At 42.7% G+C, this 14,861-nt stretch overlaps 1 protein-coding gene and 25 non-coding genes across 26 annotated transcripts in view; all 26 read left to right on the forward strand.

The window, feature by feature from the left end:
* The window catches only part of ttc13 (tetratricopeptide repeat domain 13), a 42,205-nt gene that overhangs the window by 22,450 nt on the left and 4,894 nt on the right, over positions 1-14,861 (forward strand). Inside the window, exons 13-14 of the mRNA XM_061704251.1 lie at positions 14,388-14,518; positions 14,597-14,729. Of these exons, the coding sequence (XP_061560235.1) occupies positions 14,388-14,518; positions 14,597-14,729 (264 nt within the window). The remainder of the gene's footprint in view (positions 1-14,387; positions 14,519-14,596; positions 14,730-14,861) is intronic.
* On the forward strand, positions 265-352 carry trnay-gua (transfer RNA tyrosine (anticodon GUA)). Its single transcript is given in 2 exon segments — positions 265-301; positions 317-352. It is a non-coding gene; the product is annotated as a tRNA-Tyr (tRNA).
* Positions 446-533, forward strand: trnay-gua (transfer RNA tyrosine (anticodon GUA)). The gene is given in 2 exon segments: positions 446-482; positions 498-533. It is a non-coding gene; the product is annotated as a tRNA-Tyr (tRNA).
* Positions 801-888, forward strand: trnay-gua (transfer RNA tyrosine (anticodon GUA)). The gene is given in 2 exon segments: positions 801-837; positions 853-888. It is a non-coding gene; the product is annotated as a tRNA-Tyr (tRNA).
* trnay-gua (transfer RNA tyrosine (anticodon GUA)) lies at positions 982-1,069 on the forward strand. Its single transcript is given in 2 exon segments — positions 982-1,018; positions 1,034-1,069. It is a non-coding gene; the product is annotated as a tRNA-Tyr (tRNA).
* On the forward strand, positions 1,163-1,250 carry trnay-gua (transfer RNA tyrosine (anticodon GUA)). The gene is given in 2 exon segments: positions 1,163-1,199; positions 1,215-1,250. It is a non-coding gene; the product is annotated as a tRNA-Tyr (tRNA).
* Positions 1,525-1,612, forward strand: trnay-gua (transfer RNA tyrosine (anticodon GUA)). The gene is given in 2 exon segments: positions 1,525-1,561; positions 1,577-1,612. It is a non-coding gene; the product is annotated as a tRNA-Tyr (tRNA).
* Positions 1,706-1,793, forward strand: trnay-gua (transfer RNA tyrosine (anticodon GUA)). The gene is given in 2 exon segments: positions 1,706-1,742; positions 1,758-1,793. It is a non-coding gene; the product is annotated as a tRNA-Tyr (tRNA).
* On the forward strand, positions 2,589-2,676 carry trnay-gua (transfer RNA tyrosine (anticodon GUA)). Its single transcript is given in 2 exon segments — positions 2,589-2,625; positions 2,641-2,676. It is a non-coding gene; the product is annotated as a tRNA-Tyr (tRNA).
* On the forward strand, positions 2,951-3,038 carry trnay-gua (transfer RNA tyrosine (anticodon GUA)). The gene is given in 2 exon segments: positions 2,951-2,987; positions 3,003-3,038. It is a non-coding gene; the product is annotated as a tRNA-Tyr (tRNA).
* On the forward strand, positions 3,132-3,219 carry trnay-gua (transfer RNA tyrosine (anticodon GUA)). Its single transcript is given in 2 exon segments — positions 3,132-3,168; positions 3,184-3,219. It is a non-coding gene; the product is annotated as a tRNA-Tyr (tRNA).
* On the forward strand, positions 3,313-3,400 carry trnay-gua (transfer RNA tyrosine (anticodon GUA)). The gene is given in 2 exon segments: positions 3,313-3,349; positions 3,365-3,400. It is a non-coding gene; the product is annotated as a tRNA-Tyr (tRNA).
* On the forward strand, positions 4,022-4,109 carry trnay-gua (transfer RNA tyrosine (anticodon GUA)). Its single transcript is given in 2 exon segments — positions 4,022-4,058; positions 4,074-4,109. It is a non-coding gene; the product is annotated as a tRNA-Tyr (tRNA).
* trnay-gua (transfer RNA tyrosine (anticodon GUA)) lies at positions 4,203-4,290 on the forward strand. The gene is given in 2 exon segments: positions 4,203-4,239; positions 4,255-4,290. It is a non-coding gene; the product is annotated as a tRNA-Tyr (tRNA).
* Positions 4,731-4,818, forward strand: trnay-gua (transfer RNA tyrosine (anticodon GUA)). The gene is given in 2 exon segments: positions 4,731-4,767; positions 4,783-4,818. It is a non-coding gene; the product is annotated as a tRNA-Tyr (tRNA).
* Positions 5,966-6,053, forward strand: trnas-gga (transfer RNA serine (anticodon GGA)). Its single transcript is given in 2 exon segments — positions 5,966-6,002; positions 6,018-6,053. It is a non-coding gene; the product is annotated as a tRNA-Ser (tRNA).
* Positions 7,196-7,283, forward strand: trnay-gua (transfer RNA tyrosine (anticodon GUA)). The gene is given in 2 exon segments: positions 7,196-7,232; positions 7,248-7,283. It is a non-coding gene; the product is annotated as a tRNA-Tyr (tRNA).
* trnay-gua (transfer RNA tyrosine (anticodon GUA)) lies at positions 7,370-7,456 on the forward strand. Its single transcript is given in 2 exon segments — positions 7,370-7,406; positions 7,421-7,456. It is a non-coding gene; the product is annotated as a tRNA-Tyr (tRNA).
* Positions 7,723-7,809, forward strand: trnay-gua (transfer RNA tyrosine (anticodon GUA)). Its single transcript is given in 2 exon segments — positions 7,723-7,759; positions 7,774-7,809. It is a non-coding gene; the product is annotated as a tRNA-Tyr (tRNA).
* trnas-gga (transfer RNA serine (anticodon GGA)) lies at positions 8,250-8,337 on the forward strand. Its single transcript is given in 2 exon segments — positions 8,250-8,286; positions 8,302-8,337. It is a non-coding gene; the product is annotated as a tRNA-Ser (tRNA).
* On the forward strand, positions 9,481-9,568 carry trnay-gua (transfer RNA tyrosine (anticodon GUA)). The gene is given in 2 exon segments: positions 9,481-9,517; positions 9,533-9,568. It is a non-coding gene; the product is annotated as a tRNA-Tyr (tRNA).
* trnay-gua (transfer RNA tyrosine (anticodon GUA)) lies at positions 9,662-9,749 on the forward strand. The gene is given in 2 exon segments: positions 9,662-9,698; positions 9,714-9,749. It is a non-coding gene; the product is annotated as a tRNA-Tyr (tRNA).
* On the forward strand, positions 9,843-9,930 carry trnay-gua (transfer RNA tyrosine (anticodon GUA)). Its single transcript is given in 2 exon segments — positions 9,843-9,879; positions 9,895-9,930. It is a non-coding gene; the product is annotated as a tRNA-Tyr (tRNA).
* On the forward strand, positions 11,067-11,154 carry trnas-gga (transfer RNA serine (anticodon GGA)). The gene is given in 2 exon segments: positions 11,067-11,103; positions 11,119-11,154. It is a non-coding gene; the product is annotated as a tRNA-Ser (tRNA).
* On the forward strand, positions 12,478-12,565 carry trnay-gua (transfer RNA tyrosine (anticodon GUA)). Its single transcript is given in 2 exon segments — positions 12,478-12,514; positions 12,530-12,565. It is a non-coding gene; the product is annotated as a tRNA-Tyr (tRNA).
* Positions 13,709-13,796, forward strand: trnad-guc (transfer RNA aspartic acid (anticodon GUC)). Its single transcript is given in 2 exon segments — positions 13,709-13,745; positions 13,761-13,796. It is a non-coding gene; the product is annotated as a tRNA-Asp (tRNA).

Here is a 14,861-nt window from a genome sequence, read left to right on the forward strand (position 1 = left end):
TTTTTGAGAATCTTCAATCTTTATCCTCATCCAAACCCGCTTGAGAAAATTAAATTACTCCATTCTACACAAACCACGAGACCCCGCTATCCCTTTGATAGCTCAGTTGGTAGAGCGGAGGACTGTAGAGGTTTAAACTGAAATCCTTAGGTCGCTGGTTCAATTCTAGCTCGAAGGATGTTTTTGAGAATCTTGATCCGAATCCAAACCCGCTTGAGAAAATGAAATTACTCCATTCTACACAAACCGTTAGACCACAGTGTCCCTTCGATAGCTCAGTTGGTAGAGCGGAGGACTGTAGAGGCTTAAAGCTGAAATCCTTAGGTCGCTGGTTCAATTCTGGCTCGAAGGATGTTTTTGAGAATCTTCAATATTTATCCTAATCCAAACCCGCTTGAAAAAATAAAATTACTCCATTCTACACAAACCGTTAGACCCCAGTATCCCTTCGATAGCTCAGTTGGTAGAGCGGAGGACTGTAGAGGTTTAAAGCAGCAATCCTTAGGTCGCTGGTTCAATTCTGGCTCGAAGGATATTTTTGAGAATCTTCAATCTTTATCCTAACCCAAACCCGCTTGAGAAAATGAAATTACGCCATTCTACACAAACCGTGAGACCACCGTATCCCTTCGATAGCTCAGTTGGTAGAGCGGAGGACTGTAGAGGTTTGAAGCTGAAATCCTTAGGTTGCTGGTTCAATTCTGGCTCGAAGGATATTTTTGAGAATCTTTATCCTTATCCAAACCCGCTTGAGAAAATGAAATTACTCCATTCTACACAAACCGCGAGACCGCAGTATCCCTTCGATAGCTCAGTTGGTAGAGCGGAGGACTGTAGAGGTTTAAAGCAGCAATCCTTAGGTCGCTGGTTCAATTCTGGCTCGAAGGATATTTTTGAGAATCTTCAATCTTTATCCTAATCCAAACCCGCTTGAGAAAATGAAATTACGCCATTCTACACAAACCGTGAGACCAAGGTATCCCTTCGATAGCTCAGTTGGTAGAGCGGAGGACTGTAGAGGTTTGAAGCTGAAATCCTTAGGTCGCTGGTTCAATTCTGGCTCGAAGGATATTTTTGAGAATCTTCAATCTTTATCCTAATCCAAACCCGCTTGAGAAAATGAAATTACGCCATTCTACACAAACCGTGAGACCAACGTATCCCTTCGATAGCTCAGTTGGTAGAGCGGAGGACTGTAGAGGTTTGAAGCTGAAATCCTTAGGTCGCTGGTTCAATTCTGGCTCGAAGGATATTTTTGAGAATCTTCAATCTTTATCCTTATCCAAACCCGCTTGAGAAAATGAAATTACTCCATTCTACACAAACCGTGAGACCGCAGTATCCCTTCGATAGCTCAGTTGGTAGAGCGGAGGACTGTAGAGGTTTAAAGCAGCAATCCTTAGGTCGCTGGTTCAATTTTGGCTCGAAGGATATTTTTGAGAATCTTCAATCTTTATCCTAATCCAAACCCGCTTGAGAAAATGAAATTACGCCATTCTACACAAACCGTGAGACCAAGGTATCCCTTCGATAGCTCAGTTGGTAGAGCGGAGGACTGTAGAGGTTTGAAGCTGAAATCCTTAGGTCGCTGGTTCAATTCTGGCTCGAAGGATATTTTTGAGAATCTTCAATCTTTATCCTAATCCAAACCCGCTTGAGAAAATGAAATTACGCCATTCTACACAAACCGTGAGACCAAGGTATCCCTTCGATAGCTCAGTTGGTAGAGCGGAGGACTGTAGAGGTTTGAAGCTGAAATCCTTAGGTCGCTGGTTCAATTCTGGCTCGAAGGATATTTTTGAGAATCTTTATCCGAATCCAAACCCGCTTGAGAAAATGAAATTACTCCATTCTACACAAACCGTTAAACCACAGTATCCCTTCGATAGCTCAGTTGGTAGAGCGGACGACTGTAGAGGCTTAAAGCTGAAATCCTTAGGTCGCTGGGTCAATTCTGGCTCGAAGGATGTTTTTGAGAATCTTCAATATTTATCCTTATCCAAACCCGCTTGAAAAAATAAAATTACTCCATTCTACACAAACCGTTAGACCCCAGTATCCCTTAGATAGCTCAGTTGGTAGAGCGGAGGACTGTAGAGGTTTAAACTGAAATCCTTAGGTCGATGGTTCAATTCTAGCTCGAAGGATGTTTTTGAGAATCTTTATCCAAATCCAAACCCGCTTGAGAAAATGAAATTACTCCATTCTACACAAACCATGACACCACAGTATCCCTTCGATAGCTCAGTTGGTAGAGCGGAGGACTGTAGAGGTTTAAAGCGGAAATCCTTAGGTCGCTGGTTCCATTCTGGCTCGAAGGATGTTTTTGAGAATCTTTATCCTAATCCAAACCCGCTTGAAAAAATAAAATTACTCCATTCTACACAAACAGTTAGACCACAGTATCTCTTCGATAGCTCAGTTGGTAGAGCGGAGGACTGTAGAGGCTTAAAGCTGAAATCCTTAGGTCGCTGGTTCAATTCTGGCTCGAAGGATGTTTTTGAGAATCTTCAATATTTATCCTAATCCAAACCCGCTTGAAAAAATAAAATTACTCCATTCTCCACAAACCATTAAACCCCAGTATCCCTTCGATAGCTCAGTTGGTAGAGCGGAGGACTGTAGAGGTTTAAAGCAGCAATCCTTAGGTCGCTGGTTCAATTCTGGCTCGAAGGATATTTTTGAGAATCTTCAATCTTTATCCTAACCCAAACCCGCTTGAGAAAATGAAATTACGCCATTCTACACAAACCGTGTGACCAACGTATCCCTTCGATAGCTCAGTTGGTAGAGCGGAGGACTGTAGAGGTTTGAAGCTGAAATCCTTAGGTCGCTGGTTCAATTCTGGCTCGAAAGATATTTTTGAGAATCTTCAATCTTTATCCTAATCCAAACCGGCTTGAAAAAATAAAATTACTCCATTCTACACAAACCGTGAGACTGCAGTATCCCTTCGATAGCTCAGTTGGTAGAGCGGAGGACTGTAGAGGTTTAAAGCAGCAATCCTTAGGTCGCTGGTTCAATTCTGGCTCGAAGGATATTTTTGAGAATCTTCAATCTTTATCCTTATCCAAACCCGCTTGAGAAAATGAAATTACTCCATTCTACACAAACCGCGAGACCGCAGTATCCCTTCGATAGCTCAGTTGGTAGAGCGGAGGACTGTAGAGGTTTAAAGCAGCAATCCTTAGGTCGCTGGTTCAATTCTGGCTCGAAGGATATTTTTGAGAATCTTCAATCTTTATCCTAATCCAAACCCGCTTGAGAAAATGAAATTACGCCATTCTACACAAACCGTGAGACCAAGGTATCCCTTCGATAGCTCAGTTGGTAGAGCGGAGGACTGTAGAGGTTTGAAGCTGAAATCCTTAGGTCGCTGGTTCAATTCTGGCTCGAAGGATATTTTTGAGAATCTTCAATCTTTTTCCTCATCCAAACCCGCTTGAGAAAATGAAATTACGCCATTCTACACAAACCGTGAGACCAAGGTATCCCTTCGATAGCTCAGTTGGTAGAGCGGAGGACTGTAGAGGTTTAAACTGAAATCCTTAGGTCGATGGTTCAATTCTAGCTCGAAGGACGTTTTTGAGAATCTTTATCCAAATCCAAACCCGCTTGAGAAAATGAAATTACTCCATTCTACACAAACCGTTACACCACAGTATCCCTTCGATAGCTCAGTTGGTAGAGCGGAGGACTGTAGAGGTTTAAAGCGTAAATCCTTAGGTCGCTGGTTCCATTCTGGCTCGAAGGATGTTTTTGAGAATCTTTATCCTAATCCAAACCCGCTTGAAAAAATAAAATTACTCCATTCTACACAAGCCGTTAGACCGCAGCATCTCTTCGATAGCTCAGTTGATAGAGCGGAGGACTGTAGAGGTTTAAAGCAGCAATCCTTAGGTCGCTGGTTCAATTCTGGCTCGAAGGATATTTTTGAGAATCTTCAATCTTTATCCTAAGCCAAACCCGCTTGAGAAAATGAAATTACTCCATTCTACACAAACCATAAGACAGCAGTATCCCTTCGATAGCTCAGTTGGTAGAGCGGAGGACTGTAGAGGTTTAAAGCAGCAATCCTTAGGTCGCTGGTTCAATTCTGGCTCGAAGGATATTTTTGAGAATCTTCAATCATTATCCTAATCCAAACCCGCTTGAGAAAATGAAATTACGCCATTCTACACAAACCGTGAGACCAAGGTATCCCTTCGATAGCTCAGTTGGTAGAGCGGAGGACTGTAGAGGTTTGAAGCTGAAATCCTTAGGTCGCTGGTTCAATTCTGGCTCGAAGGACATTTTTGAGAATCTTTATCCTCATCCAAACCCGCTTGAGAAAATTAAATTACTCCATTCTACACAAACCACGAGACCCCGGTATCCCTTCGATAGCTCAGTTGGTAGAGCAGAGGACTGTAGAGGTTTAAACTGAAATCCTTAGGTCGCTGGTACAATTCTAGCTCGAAGGATGTTTTTGAGAATCTTTATCCTAATCCAAACCCGCTTGAAAAAATTAAATTACTCCATTCTACACAAACCGTGAGACTGCAGTATCCCTTCGATAGCTCAGTTGGTAGAGCGGAGGACTGTAGAGGTTTAAAGCAGCAATCCTTAGGTCGCTGGTTCAATTCTGGGTCGAAGGATATTTTTGAGAATCTTCAATCTTTATCCTTATCCAAACCCGCTTGAGAAAATGAAATTACTCCATTCTACACAAACCGTGAGACCACAGTATCCCTTCGATAGCTCAGTTGGTAGAGCGGAGGACTGTAGAGGTTTAAAGCAGCAATCCTTAGGTCGCTGGTTCAATTCTGGCTCGAAGGATATTTTTGAGAATATTCAATCTTTATCCGAATCCAAACCCGCTTGAGAAAATGAAATTACGCCATTCTACACAAACCGTGAGACCAAGGTATCCCTTCGATAGTTCAGTTGGTTGAGCGGAGGACTGTAGAGGTTTGAAGCTGAAATCCTTAGGTCGCTGGTTCAATTCTGGCTCGAAGGATATTTTTGAGAATCTTTATCCTAATCCAAACCCGCTTGAGAAAATGAAATTACTCCATTCTATACAAACCACGAGAACCCGGTATCCCTTCGATAGCTCAGTTGGTAGCGCGGAGGACTGTAGAGGTTTAAACTGAAATCCTTAGGTCGCTGGTTCAATTCTAGCTTGAAGGATGTTTTTGAGAATCTTTATCCGAATCCAAACCCGCTTGAGAAAATGAAATTACTCCATTCTATACAAACCACGTGACCGAGATATCCTTCGATAGCTCAGTTGGTAGAGCGGAGGACTGTAGAGGTTTAAAGCTGAAATCCTTAGGTCACTGGTTCAATTCTGGCTCGAAGGATGTTTTTGAGAATTTTCAATCTTTATCTTAATCCAAACCTGTTCGACAAAAGGAAATTACTCCATTCTACACAAACCGTGAGACCACGGTATCCCTTCGATAGCTCAGCTGGTAGAGCGGAGGACTGTAGAGGTTTAAGCTGAAATCCTTAGGTCGCTGGTTCAATTCTAGCTCGAAGGATGTTTTTGAGAATCTTTATCCTAATCCAAACCCGCTTGAGAAAATGAAATTACGCCATTCTACACAAACCGCGAGACCAAGGTATCCCTTCGACAGCTCAGTTGGAAGAGCGGAGGACTGTAGAGGTTTAAAGCTGAAATCCTTAGGTCGCTGGTTCAATTCTGGCTCGAAGGATGTTTTTGAGAATTTTCAATCTTTATCTTAATCCAAACCTGTTCGACAAAAGGAAATGACTCCATTCTACACAAACCGTGAGACCACGGTATCCCTTCGATAGCTCAGCTGGTAATGCGGAGGACTGTAGAGGTTTAAGATGAAATCCTTAGGTCGCTGGTTCAATTCTAGCTCGAAGGATGTTTTTGAGAATCTTTATCCGAATCCAAACCCGCTTGAGAAAATGAAATTACTCCATTCTACACAAACCGTTAGACCACAGTATCACTTCGATAGCTCAGTTGGTAGAGCGGAGGACTGGAGAAGTTTAAAGCGGAAATCATTAGGTCGCTGGTTCAATTCTAGCTTGAAGGATGTTTTTGAGAATCTTCATCCTAATCCAAACCCGCTTGAGAAAATGAAATTACGCCATTCTACACAAACCGTGAGACCAAGGTATCCCTTCGATAGCTCAGTTGGTAGAGCGGAGCACTGTAGAGGTTTAAAGCTGAAATCCTTAGGTCGCTGGTTCAATTCTGGCTCGAAGGATGTTTTTGAGTATTTTAAATCTTTATCTTAATCCAAACCTGTTCGACAAAAGGAAATTACTCCATTCTACACAAACCGTGAGACCACGGTATCCCTTCGATAGCTCAGCTGGTAGAGCGGAGGACTGTAGAGGTTTAAGCTGAAATCCTTAGGTCGCTGGTTAAATTCTAGCTCGAAGGATGTTTTTGAGAATCTTTATCCTAATCCAAACCCGCTTGAGAAAATGAAATTACGCCATTCTACACAAACCGTGAGACCAAGGTATCCCTTCGACAGCTCAGTTGGAAGAGCGCAGGACTGTAGAGGTTTAAAGCTGAAATCCTTAGGTCGCTGGTTCAATTCTGGCTCGAAGGATGTTTTTGAGAATTTTCAATCTTTATCTTAATCCAAACCTGTTCGACAAAAGGAAATTACTCCATTCTACACAAACCGTGAAACCACGGTGTCCCTTCGATAGCTCAGCTGGTAATGCGGAGGACTGTAGAGGTTTAAGCTGAAATCCTTAGGTCGCTGGTTCAATTCTAGCTCGAAGGATGTTTTTGAGAATCTTTATCCGAATCCAAACCCGCTTGAGAAAATGAAATTACTCCATTCTACTCAAACCGTTAGACCACAGTATCACTTCGATAGCTCAGTTGGTAGAGCGGAGGACTGGAGAAGTTTAAAGCGGAAATCATTAGGTCGCTGGTTCAATTCTATCTTGAAGGATGTTTTTGAGAATCTTCATCCTAATCCAAACCCGCTTGAGAAAATGAAATTACGCCATTCTACACAAACCGTGAGACCAAGGTATCCCTTCGATAGCTCAGTTGGTAGAGCGGAGGACTGTAGAGGTTTAAAGCGTAAATCCTAAGGTCGCTGGTTCAATTCTGGCTCAAAGGATGTTTTTGAGAATCTTCATCCTCAGCCAAACCCGCTTGAGAAAATGAAGTTACTCCATTCTACACAAACCGTTAGACCACAGTATCCCTTCGATAGCTCAGTTGGTAGAGCGGAGGACTGTAGAGGCTTAAAGCTGAAATCCTTAGGTCGCTGGTTCAATTCTGGCTCGAAGGATACTTTTGAGAATCTTTATCCTAATCCAAACCCGCTTGAGAAAATGAAATTACTCCATTCTATACAAACCACGAGAACCCAGTATCCCTTCGATAGCTCAGTTGGTAGAGCGGAGGACTGTAGAGGTTTAAACTGAAATCCTTAGGTCGCTGGTTCAATTCTAGCTTGAAGGATGTTTTTGAGAATCTTTATCCGAATCCAAACCCGCTTGAGAAAATGAAATTACTCCATTCTATACAAACCACGTGACCGAGATATCCTTCGATAGCTCAGTTGGTAGAGCGGAGGCCTGTAGAGGTTTAAAGCTGAAATCCTTAGGTCACTGGTTCAATTCTGGCTCGAAGGATGTTTTTGAGAATTTTCAATCTTTATCTTAATCCAAACCTGTTCGACAAAAGGAAATTACTCCATTCTACACAAACCGTGAGACCACGGTATCCCTTCGATAGCTCAGCTGGTAGAGCGGAGGACTGTAGAGGTTTAAGCTGAAATCCTTAGGTCGCTGGTTCAATTCTAGCTCGAAGGATGTTTTTGAGAATCTTTATCCTAATCCAAACCCGCTTGAGAAAATGAAATTACGCCATTCTACACAAACCGTGAGACCAAGGTATCCCTTCGACAGCTCAGTTGGAAGAGCGGAGGACTGTAGAGGTTTAAAGCTGAAATCCTTAGGTCGCTGGTTCAATTCTGGCTCGAAGGATGTTTTTGAGAATTTTCAATCTTTATCTTAATCCAAACCTGTTCGACAAAAGGAAATGACTCCATTCTACACAAACCGTGAGACCACGGTATCCCTTCGATAGCTCAGCTGGTAATGCGGATGACTGTAGAGGTTTAAGATGAAATCCTTAGGTCGCTGGTTCAATTCTAGCTCGAAGGATGTTTTTGAGAATCTTTATCCGAATCCAAACCCGCTTGAGAAAATGAAATTACTCCATTCTACACAAACCGTTAGACCACAGTATCACTTCGATAGCTCAGTTGGTAGAGCGGAGGACTGGAGAAGTTTAAAGCGGAAATCATTAGGTCGCTGGTTCAATTCTAGCTTGAAGGATGTTTTTGAGAATCTTCATCCTAAACCAAACCCGCTTGAGAAAATGAAATTACGCCATTCTACACAAACCGTGAGACCAAGGCATCCCTTTCGATAGCTCAGTTGGTAGAGCGGAGCACTGTAGAGGTTTAAAGCTGAAATCCTTAGGTCGCTGGTTCAATTCTGGCTCGAAGGATGTTTTTGAGTATTTTAAATCTTTATCTTAATCCAAACCTGTTCGACAAAAGGAAATTACTCCATTCTACACAAACCGTGAGACCACGGTATCCCTTCGATAGCTCAGCTGGTAGAGCGGAGGACTGTAGAGGTTTAAGCTGAAATCCTTAGGTCGCTGGTTAAATTCTAGCTCGAAGGATGTTTTTGAGAATCTTTATCCTAATCCAAACCCGCTTGAGAAAATGAAATTACGCCATTCTACACAAACCGTGAGACCAAGGTATCCCTTCGACAGCTCAGTTGGAAGAGCGCAGGACTGTAGAGGTTTAAAGCTGAAATCCTTAGGTCGCTGGTTCAATTCTGGCTCGAAGGATGTTTTTGAGAATTTTCAATCTTTATCTTAATCCAAACCTGTTCGACAAAAGGAAATTACTCCATTCTACACAAACCGTGAAACCACGGTGTCCCTTCGATAGCTCAGCTGGTAATGCGGAGGACTGTAGAGGTTTAAGCTGAAATCCTTAGGTCGCTGGTTCAATTCTAGCTCGAAGGATGTTTTTGAGAATCTTTATCCGAATCCAAACCCGCTTGAGAAAATGAAATTACTCCATTCTACTCAAACCGTTAGACCACAGTATCACTTCGATAGCTCAGTTGGTAGAGCGGAGGACTGGAGAAGTTTAAAGCGGAAATCATTAGGTCGCTGGTTCAATTCTATCTTGAAGGATGTTTTTGAGAATCTTCATCCTAATCCAAACCCGCTTGAGAAAATGAAATTACGCCATTCTACACAAACCGTGAGACCAAGGTATCCCTTCGATAGCTCAGTTGGTAGAGCGGAGGACTGTAGAGGTTTAAAGCGTAAATCCTAAGGTCGCTGGTTCAATTCTGGCTCAAAGGATGTTTTTGAGAATCTTCATCCTCAGCCAAACCCGCTTGAGAAAATGAAGTTACTCCATTCTACACAAACCGTTAGACCACAGTATCCCTTCGATAGCTCAGTTGGTAGAGCGGAGGACTGTAGAGGCTTAAAGCTGAAATCCTTAGGTCGCTGGTTCAATTCTGGCTCGAAGGATGTTTTTGAGAATCTTCAATCTTTATCCTAATCCAAACCCGCTTGAAAAAATTAAATTACTCCATTCTACACAAACCGTGAGACTGCAGTATCCCTTCGATAGCTCAGTTGGTAGAGCGGAGGACTGTAGAGGTTTAAAGCAGCAATCCTTAGGTCGCTGGTTCAATTCTGGCTCGAAGGATATTTTTGAGAATCTTCAATCTTTATCCTTATCCAAACCCGCTTGAGAAAATTAAATTACTCCATTCTACACAAACCGTGAGACCACAGTATCCCTTCGATAGCTCAGTTGGTAGAGCGGAGGACTGTAGAGGTTTAAAGCAGCAATCCTTAGGTCGCTGGTTCAATTCTGGCTCGAAGGATATTTTTGAGAATATTCAATCTTTATCCTAATCCAAACCCGCTTGAGAAAATGAAATTACGCCATTCTACACAAACCGTGAGACCAAGGTATCCCTTCGATAGTTCAGTTGGTTGAGCGGAGGACTGTAGAGGTTCGAAGCTGAAATCCTTAGGTCGCTGGTTCAATTCTGGCTCGAAGGATATTTTTGAGAATCTTTATCCTAATCCAAACCCGCTTGAGAAAATGAAATTACTCCATTCTATACAAACCACGAGAACCCGGTATCCCTTCGATAGCTCAGTTGGTAGAGCGGAGGACTGTAGAGGTTTAAACTGAAATCCTTAGGTTGCTCGTTCAATTCTAGCTTGAAGGATGTTTTTGAGAATCTTTATCCGAATCCAAACCCGCTTGAGAAAATGAAATTACTCCATTCTATACAAACCACGTGACCGAGATATCCTTCGATAGCTCAGTTGGTAGAGCGGAGGACTGTAGAGGTTTAAAGCTGAAATCCTTAGGTCACTGGCTCAAAGGATGTTTTTGAGAATTTTCAATCTTTATCTTAATCCAAACCTGTTCGACAAAAGGAAATTACTCCATTCTACACAAACCGTGAGACCACGGTATCCCTTCGATAGCTCAGCTGGTAGAGCGGAGGCCTGTAGAGGTTTAAGATGAAATCCTTAGGTCGCTGGTTCAATTCTAGCTCGAAGGATGTTTTTGAGAATCTTTATCCTAATCCAAACCCGCTTGAGAAAATGAAATTACGCCATTCTACACAAACCGTGAGACCAAGGTATCCCTTCGACAGCTCAGTTGGAAGAGCGGAGGACTGTAGAGGTTTAAAGCTGAAATCCTTAGGTCGCTGGTTCAATTCTGGCTCGAAGGATGTTTTTGAGAATTTTCAATCTTTATCTTAATCCAAACCTGTTCGACAAAAGGAAATGACTCCATTCTACACAAACCGTGAGACCACGGTATCCCTTCGATAGCTCAGCTGGTAATGCGGAGGACTGTAGAGGTTTAAGATGAAATCCTTAGGTCGTTGGTTCAATTCTAGCTCGAAGGATGTTTTTGAGAATCTTTATCCGAATCCAAACCCGCTTGAGAAAATGAAATTACTCCATTCTACACAAACCGTTAGACCACAGTATCACTTCGATAGCTCAGTTGGTAGAGCGGAGGACTGGAGAAGTTTAAAGCGGAAATCATTAGGTCGCTGGTTCAATTCTAGCTTGAAGGATGTTTTTGAGAATCTTCATCCTAATCCAAACCCGCTTGAGAAAATGAAATTACGCCATTCTACACAAACCGTGAGACCAAGGTATCCCTTCGATAGCTCAGTTGGTAGAGCGGAGGACTGTAGAGGTTTAAAGCTGAAATCCTTAGGTCGCTGGTTCAATTCTGGCTCGAAGTATGTTTTTGAGAATTTTAAATCTTTATCTTAATCCAAACCTGTTCGACAAAAGGAAATTACTCCATTCTACACAAACCGTGAGACCACGGTATCCCTTCGATAGCTCAGCTGGTAGAGCGGAGGACTGTAGAGGTTTAAGCTGAAATCCTTAGGTCGCTGGTTAAATTCTAGCTCGAAGGATGTTTTTGAGAATCTTTATCCTAATCCAAACCCGCTTGAGAAAATGAAATTACGCCATTCTACACAAACCGTGAGACCAAGGTATCCCTTCGACAGCTCAGTTGGAAGAGCGCAGGACTGTAGAGGTTTAAAGCTGAAATCCTTAGGTCGCTGGTTCAATTCTGGCTCGAAGGATGTTTTTGAGAATTTTCAATCTTTATCTTAATCCAAACCTGTTCGACAAAAGGAAATTACTCCATTCTACACAAACCGTGAAACCACGGTGTCCCTTCGATAGCTCAGCTTGTAATGCGGAGGACTGTAGAGGTTTAAGCTGAAATCCTTAGGTCGCTGGTTCAATTCTAGCTCGAAGGATGTTTTTGAGAATCTTTATCCGAATCCAAACCCGCTTGAGAAAATGAAATTACTCCATTCTACTCAAACCGTTAGACCACAGTATCACTTCGATAGCTCAGTTGGTAGAGCGGAGGACTGGAGAAGTTTAAAGCGGAAATCATTAGGTCGCTGGTTCAGTTCTATCTTGAAGGATGTTTTTGAGAATCTTCATCCTAATCCAAACCCGCTTGAGAAAATGAAATTACGCCATTCTACACAAACCGTGAGACCATGGTATCCCTTCGATAGCTCAGTTGGTAGAGCGGAGGACTGTAGAGGTTTAAAGCGTAAATCCTAAGGTCGCTGGTTCAATTCTGGCTCAAAGGATGTTTTTGAGAATCTTCATCCTCAGCCAAACCCGCTTGAGAAAATGAAATTACTCCATTCTACACAAACCGTGAGACTGCAGTATCCCTTCGATAGCTCAGTTGGTAGAGCGGAGGACTGTAGAGGTTTAAAGCAGCAATCCTGAGGTCGCTGGTTCAATTCTGGCTCGAAGGATATTTTTGAGAATCTTCAATCTTTATCCTTATCCAAACCCGCTTGAGAAAATGAAATTACTCCATTCTACACAAACCGTGAGACTGCAGTATCCCTTCGATAGCTCAGTTGGTAGAGCGGAGGACTGTAGAGGTTTAAAGCAGCAATCCTTAGGTCGCTGGTTCAATTCTGGCTCGAAGGATATTTTTGAGAATCTTCAATCTTTCTCCTAATCCAAACCCGCTTGAGAAAATGAAATTACGCCATTCTACACAAACCGTGACACCAAGGTATCCCTTCGATAGCTCAGTTGGTAGAGCGGAGGACTGTAGAGGTTTAAAGCGGAAATCCTTCGGTCGCTGGTTCAATTCTGGCTCGAAGGATGTTTTTGAGAATCTTCAAACTTGATCCAAATCCAAACCCGCTTGAAAAAATGAAATTACTCCATTCTACACAAACCACAGAGACCCCAGTATCCCTTCGATAGCTCAGTTGGTAGAGCGGAGGACTGCAGAGGTTTAAACTGACATCCTTAGGCAGCTGGTTCAATTCTGGTGCGAAGGATTTTTTTGAGAATCTTTATCCGAATCCAAACCCGCTTGAGAAAATTAAATGACTCCATTCTACACAAACCGTTAGACCACAGTATCCCGTTGATAGCTCGGTTGATAGAGCGGAGGACTGTAGAGGTTTAAAGCGGAAATCCTTAGGTCGCTGGTTCAATTCTGGCTCGAAGGATGTTTTTGAGAATCTTCAATCTTGAGCCGAATCCAAACCAGCTTGAAAAAAATGAAATTACTCCATTCTACACAAACCGTTAGACCGCAGTATCCCTTCGATAGCTCAGTTGGTCGAGCGGAGGACTTTCGAGGTTTGGTTCAATTCTGGCTCGAAGGATGTTTTTGAGAATCTTCAATTTCGATCCAAATCCAAACCCGCTTGAAAAAAATGAAATTACTCCATTCTACACAAACCGTTAGACCGCAGTATCCCTTCGATAGCTCAATTGTGAGAGCGGAGGACTGTACAGGTTTAAAGCGGAAATCCTTAAGTCGCTGGTTCAATTCTGGCTCGAAGGATGTTTTTGAGAATCTTCATCCTCAGCCAAACCCGCTTGAGAAAATGAAATTACTCCATTCTACACAAACCACATGACCAAGGTATCCTTCGATAGCTCAGTATGTAGAGCGGAGGACTGTAGAGGTTTAAAGCTGAAATCCTTAAGTCGCTGGTTCAATTCTGGCTCGAAGGATCTATTTGAGAATCTTCAATCTTTATCTGAATTCAAACCCGTTCCAGAAAATGAAATTCCTCCATTTTACACAAACCGTGAGACCAAGGTATCGCTTCGATAGCTCAGTTGGTAGAGCGGAGGACTGTCGAGGTTTAAAGCGGAAATCCTTCGGTCGCTGGTTCAATTCTGGCTCGAAGAATGTTTTTGAGAATCTTCAATCTTGATCCAAATCCAAACCCGCTTGAAAAAATGAAATTACTCCATTATACGCAAACCGTTAGACTGCAGTATCCCTTCGATAGCTCAGTTGGTAGAGTGGAGCACTGTAGAGGTTTAAAGCTGAAATCCTTAGGTCGCTGGTTCAATTCTGGCACGAAGGATGTTTTTGAGAATCTTTATCTTAATCCAAACCCGTTCGAGAAAATGAAATTACTCCATTCTACACAAACCCTTGAACCACTGTATCCCTTTGATAGCTCAGTTGGTAGAGCGGAGGACTGTAGAGGTTTAAAGCTGAAATCCTTAGGTCGCTGGTTCAATTCTGGCTCGAAGGATCTTTTTGAGAATCTTTATCTTAATCCAAACCCGTTCGAGAAAATGAAATTACTCCATTCTACACATACCCTTGAACCACTGTATCCCTTCGATAGCTCAGTTGGTAGCGTGGAAGACTGTAGAGGTTTAAAGCTGAAATCCTTTGGTCGCTGGTTCAATTCTGGCTCGAAGGATGTTTTTGAAAATCTTCTATCTTTATCTTATCTTATTCATCCTACTACTTTACCCATTGCAGGGATGTGTTGCTGCAGAACTTTGAGTCCTACGACGGCGACATCCAGAAGCTCATCTGCACAGCCGATCATCTGGGGGCGCTGATGCAGTACGACTCGCCGGGCTTCTTACCCAACAAGAGGATACACAGAGGTACCCAAAATGACTTAATGAGCAACTTCGGTAGTGGCATTAAAAAAAACAAATACATTGAGCAGTTGCTGTGTGTAGCCATGGGCCTGGCGACACTAGAGGTGATGCAGGCCATGCAGCGCACGTGGAGCAACGCCAAAGTGCGCGTCAACGGCAAGACAAGGCAGATGCAGTGGAGGGACATGTTTGACATCGCCGTCAAGTGGAGGAGGTAGGAAGTCTACATGAAGGTTTCAGGATTTCAATGAAATACAAATTCACTCCTACCATTGCGTGTTTTGCTCCTTGCTGATCTCCAAAGAGCTCAGCAAAGAGCAAAACACATATCAGAAACAAATCCATC

Source organism: Phycodurus eques, chromosome 18, assembly GCF_024500275.1.
Source record: "Phycodurus eques isolate BA_2022a chromosome 18, UOR_Pequ_1.1, whole genome shotgun sequence".
Taxonomy (NCBI): Eukaryota; Metazoa; Chordata; class Actinopteri; order Syngnathiformes; family Syngnathidae; genus Phycodurus; species Phycodurus eques.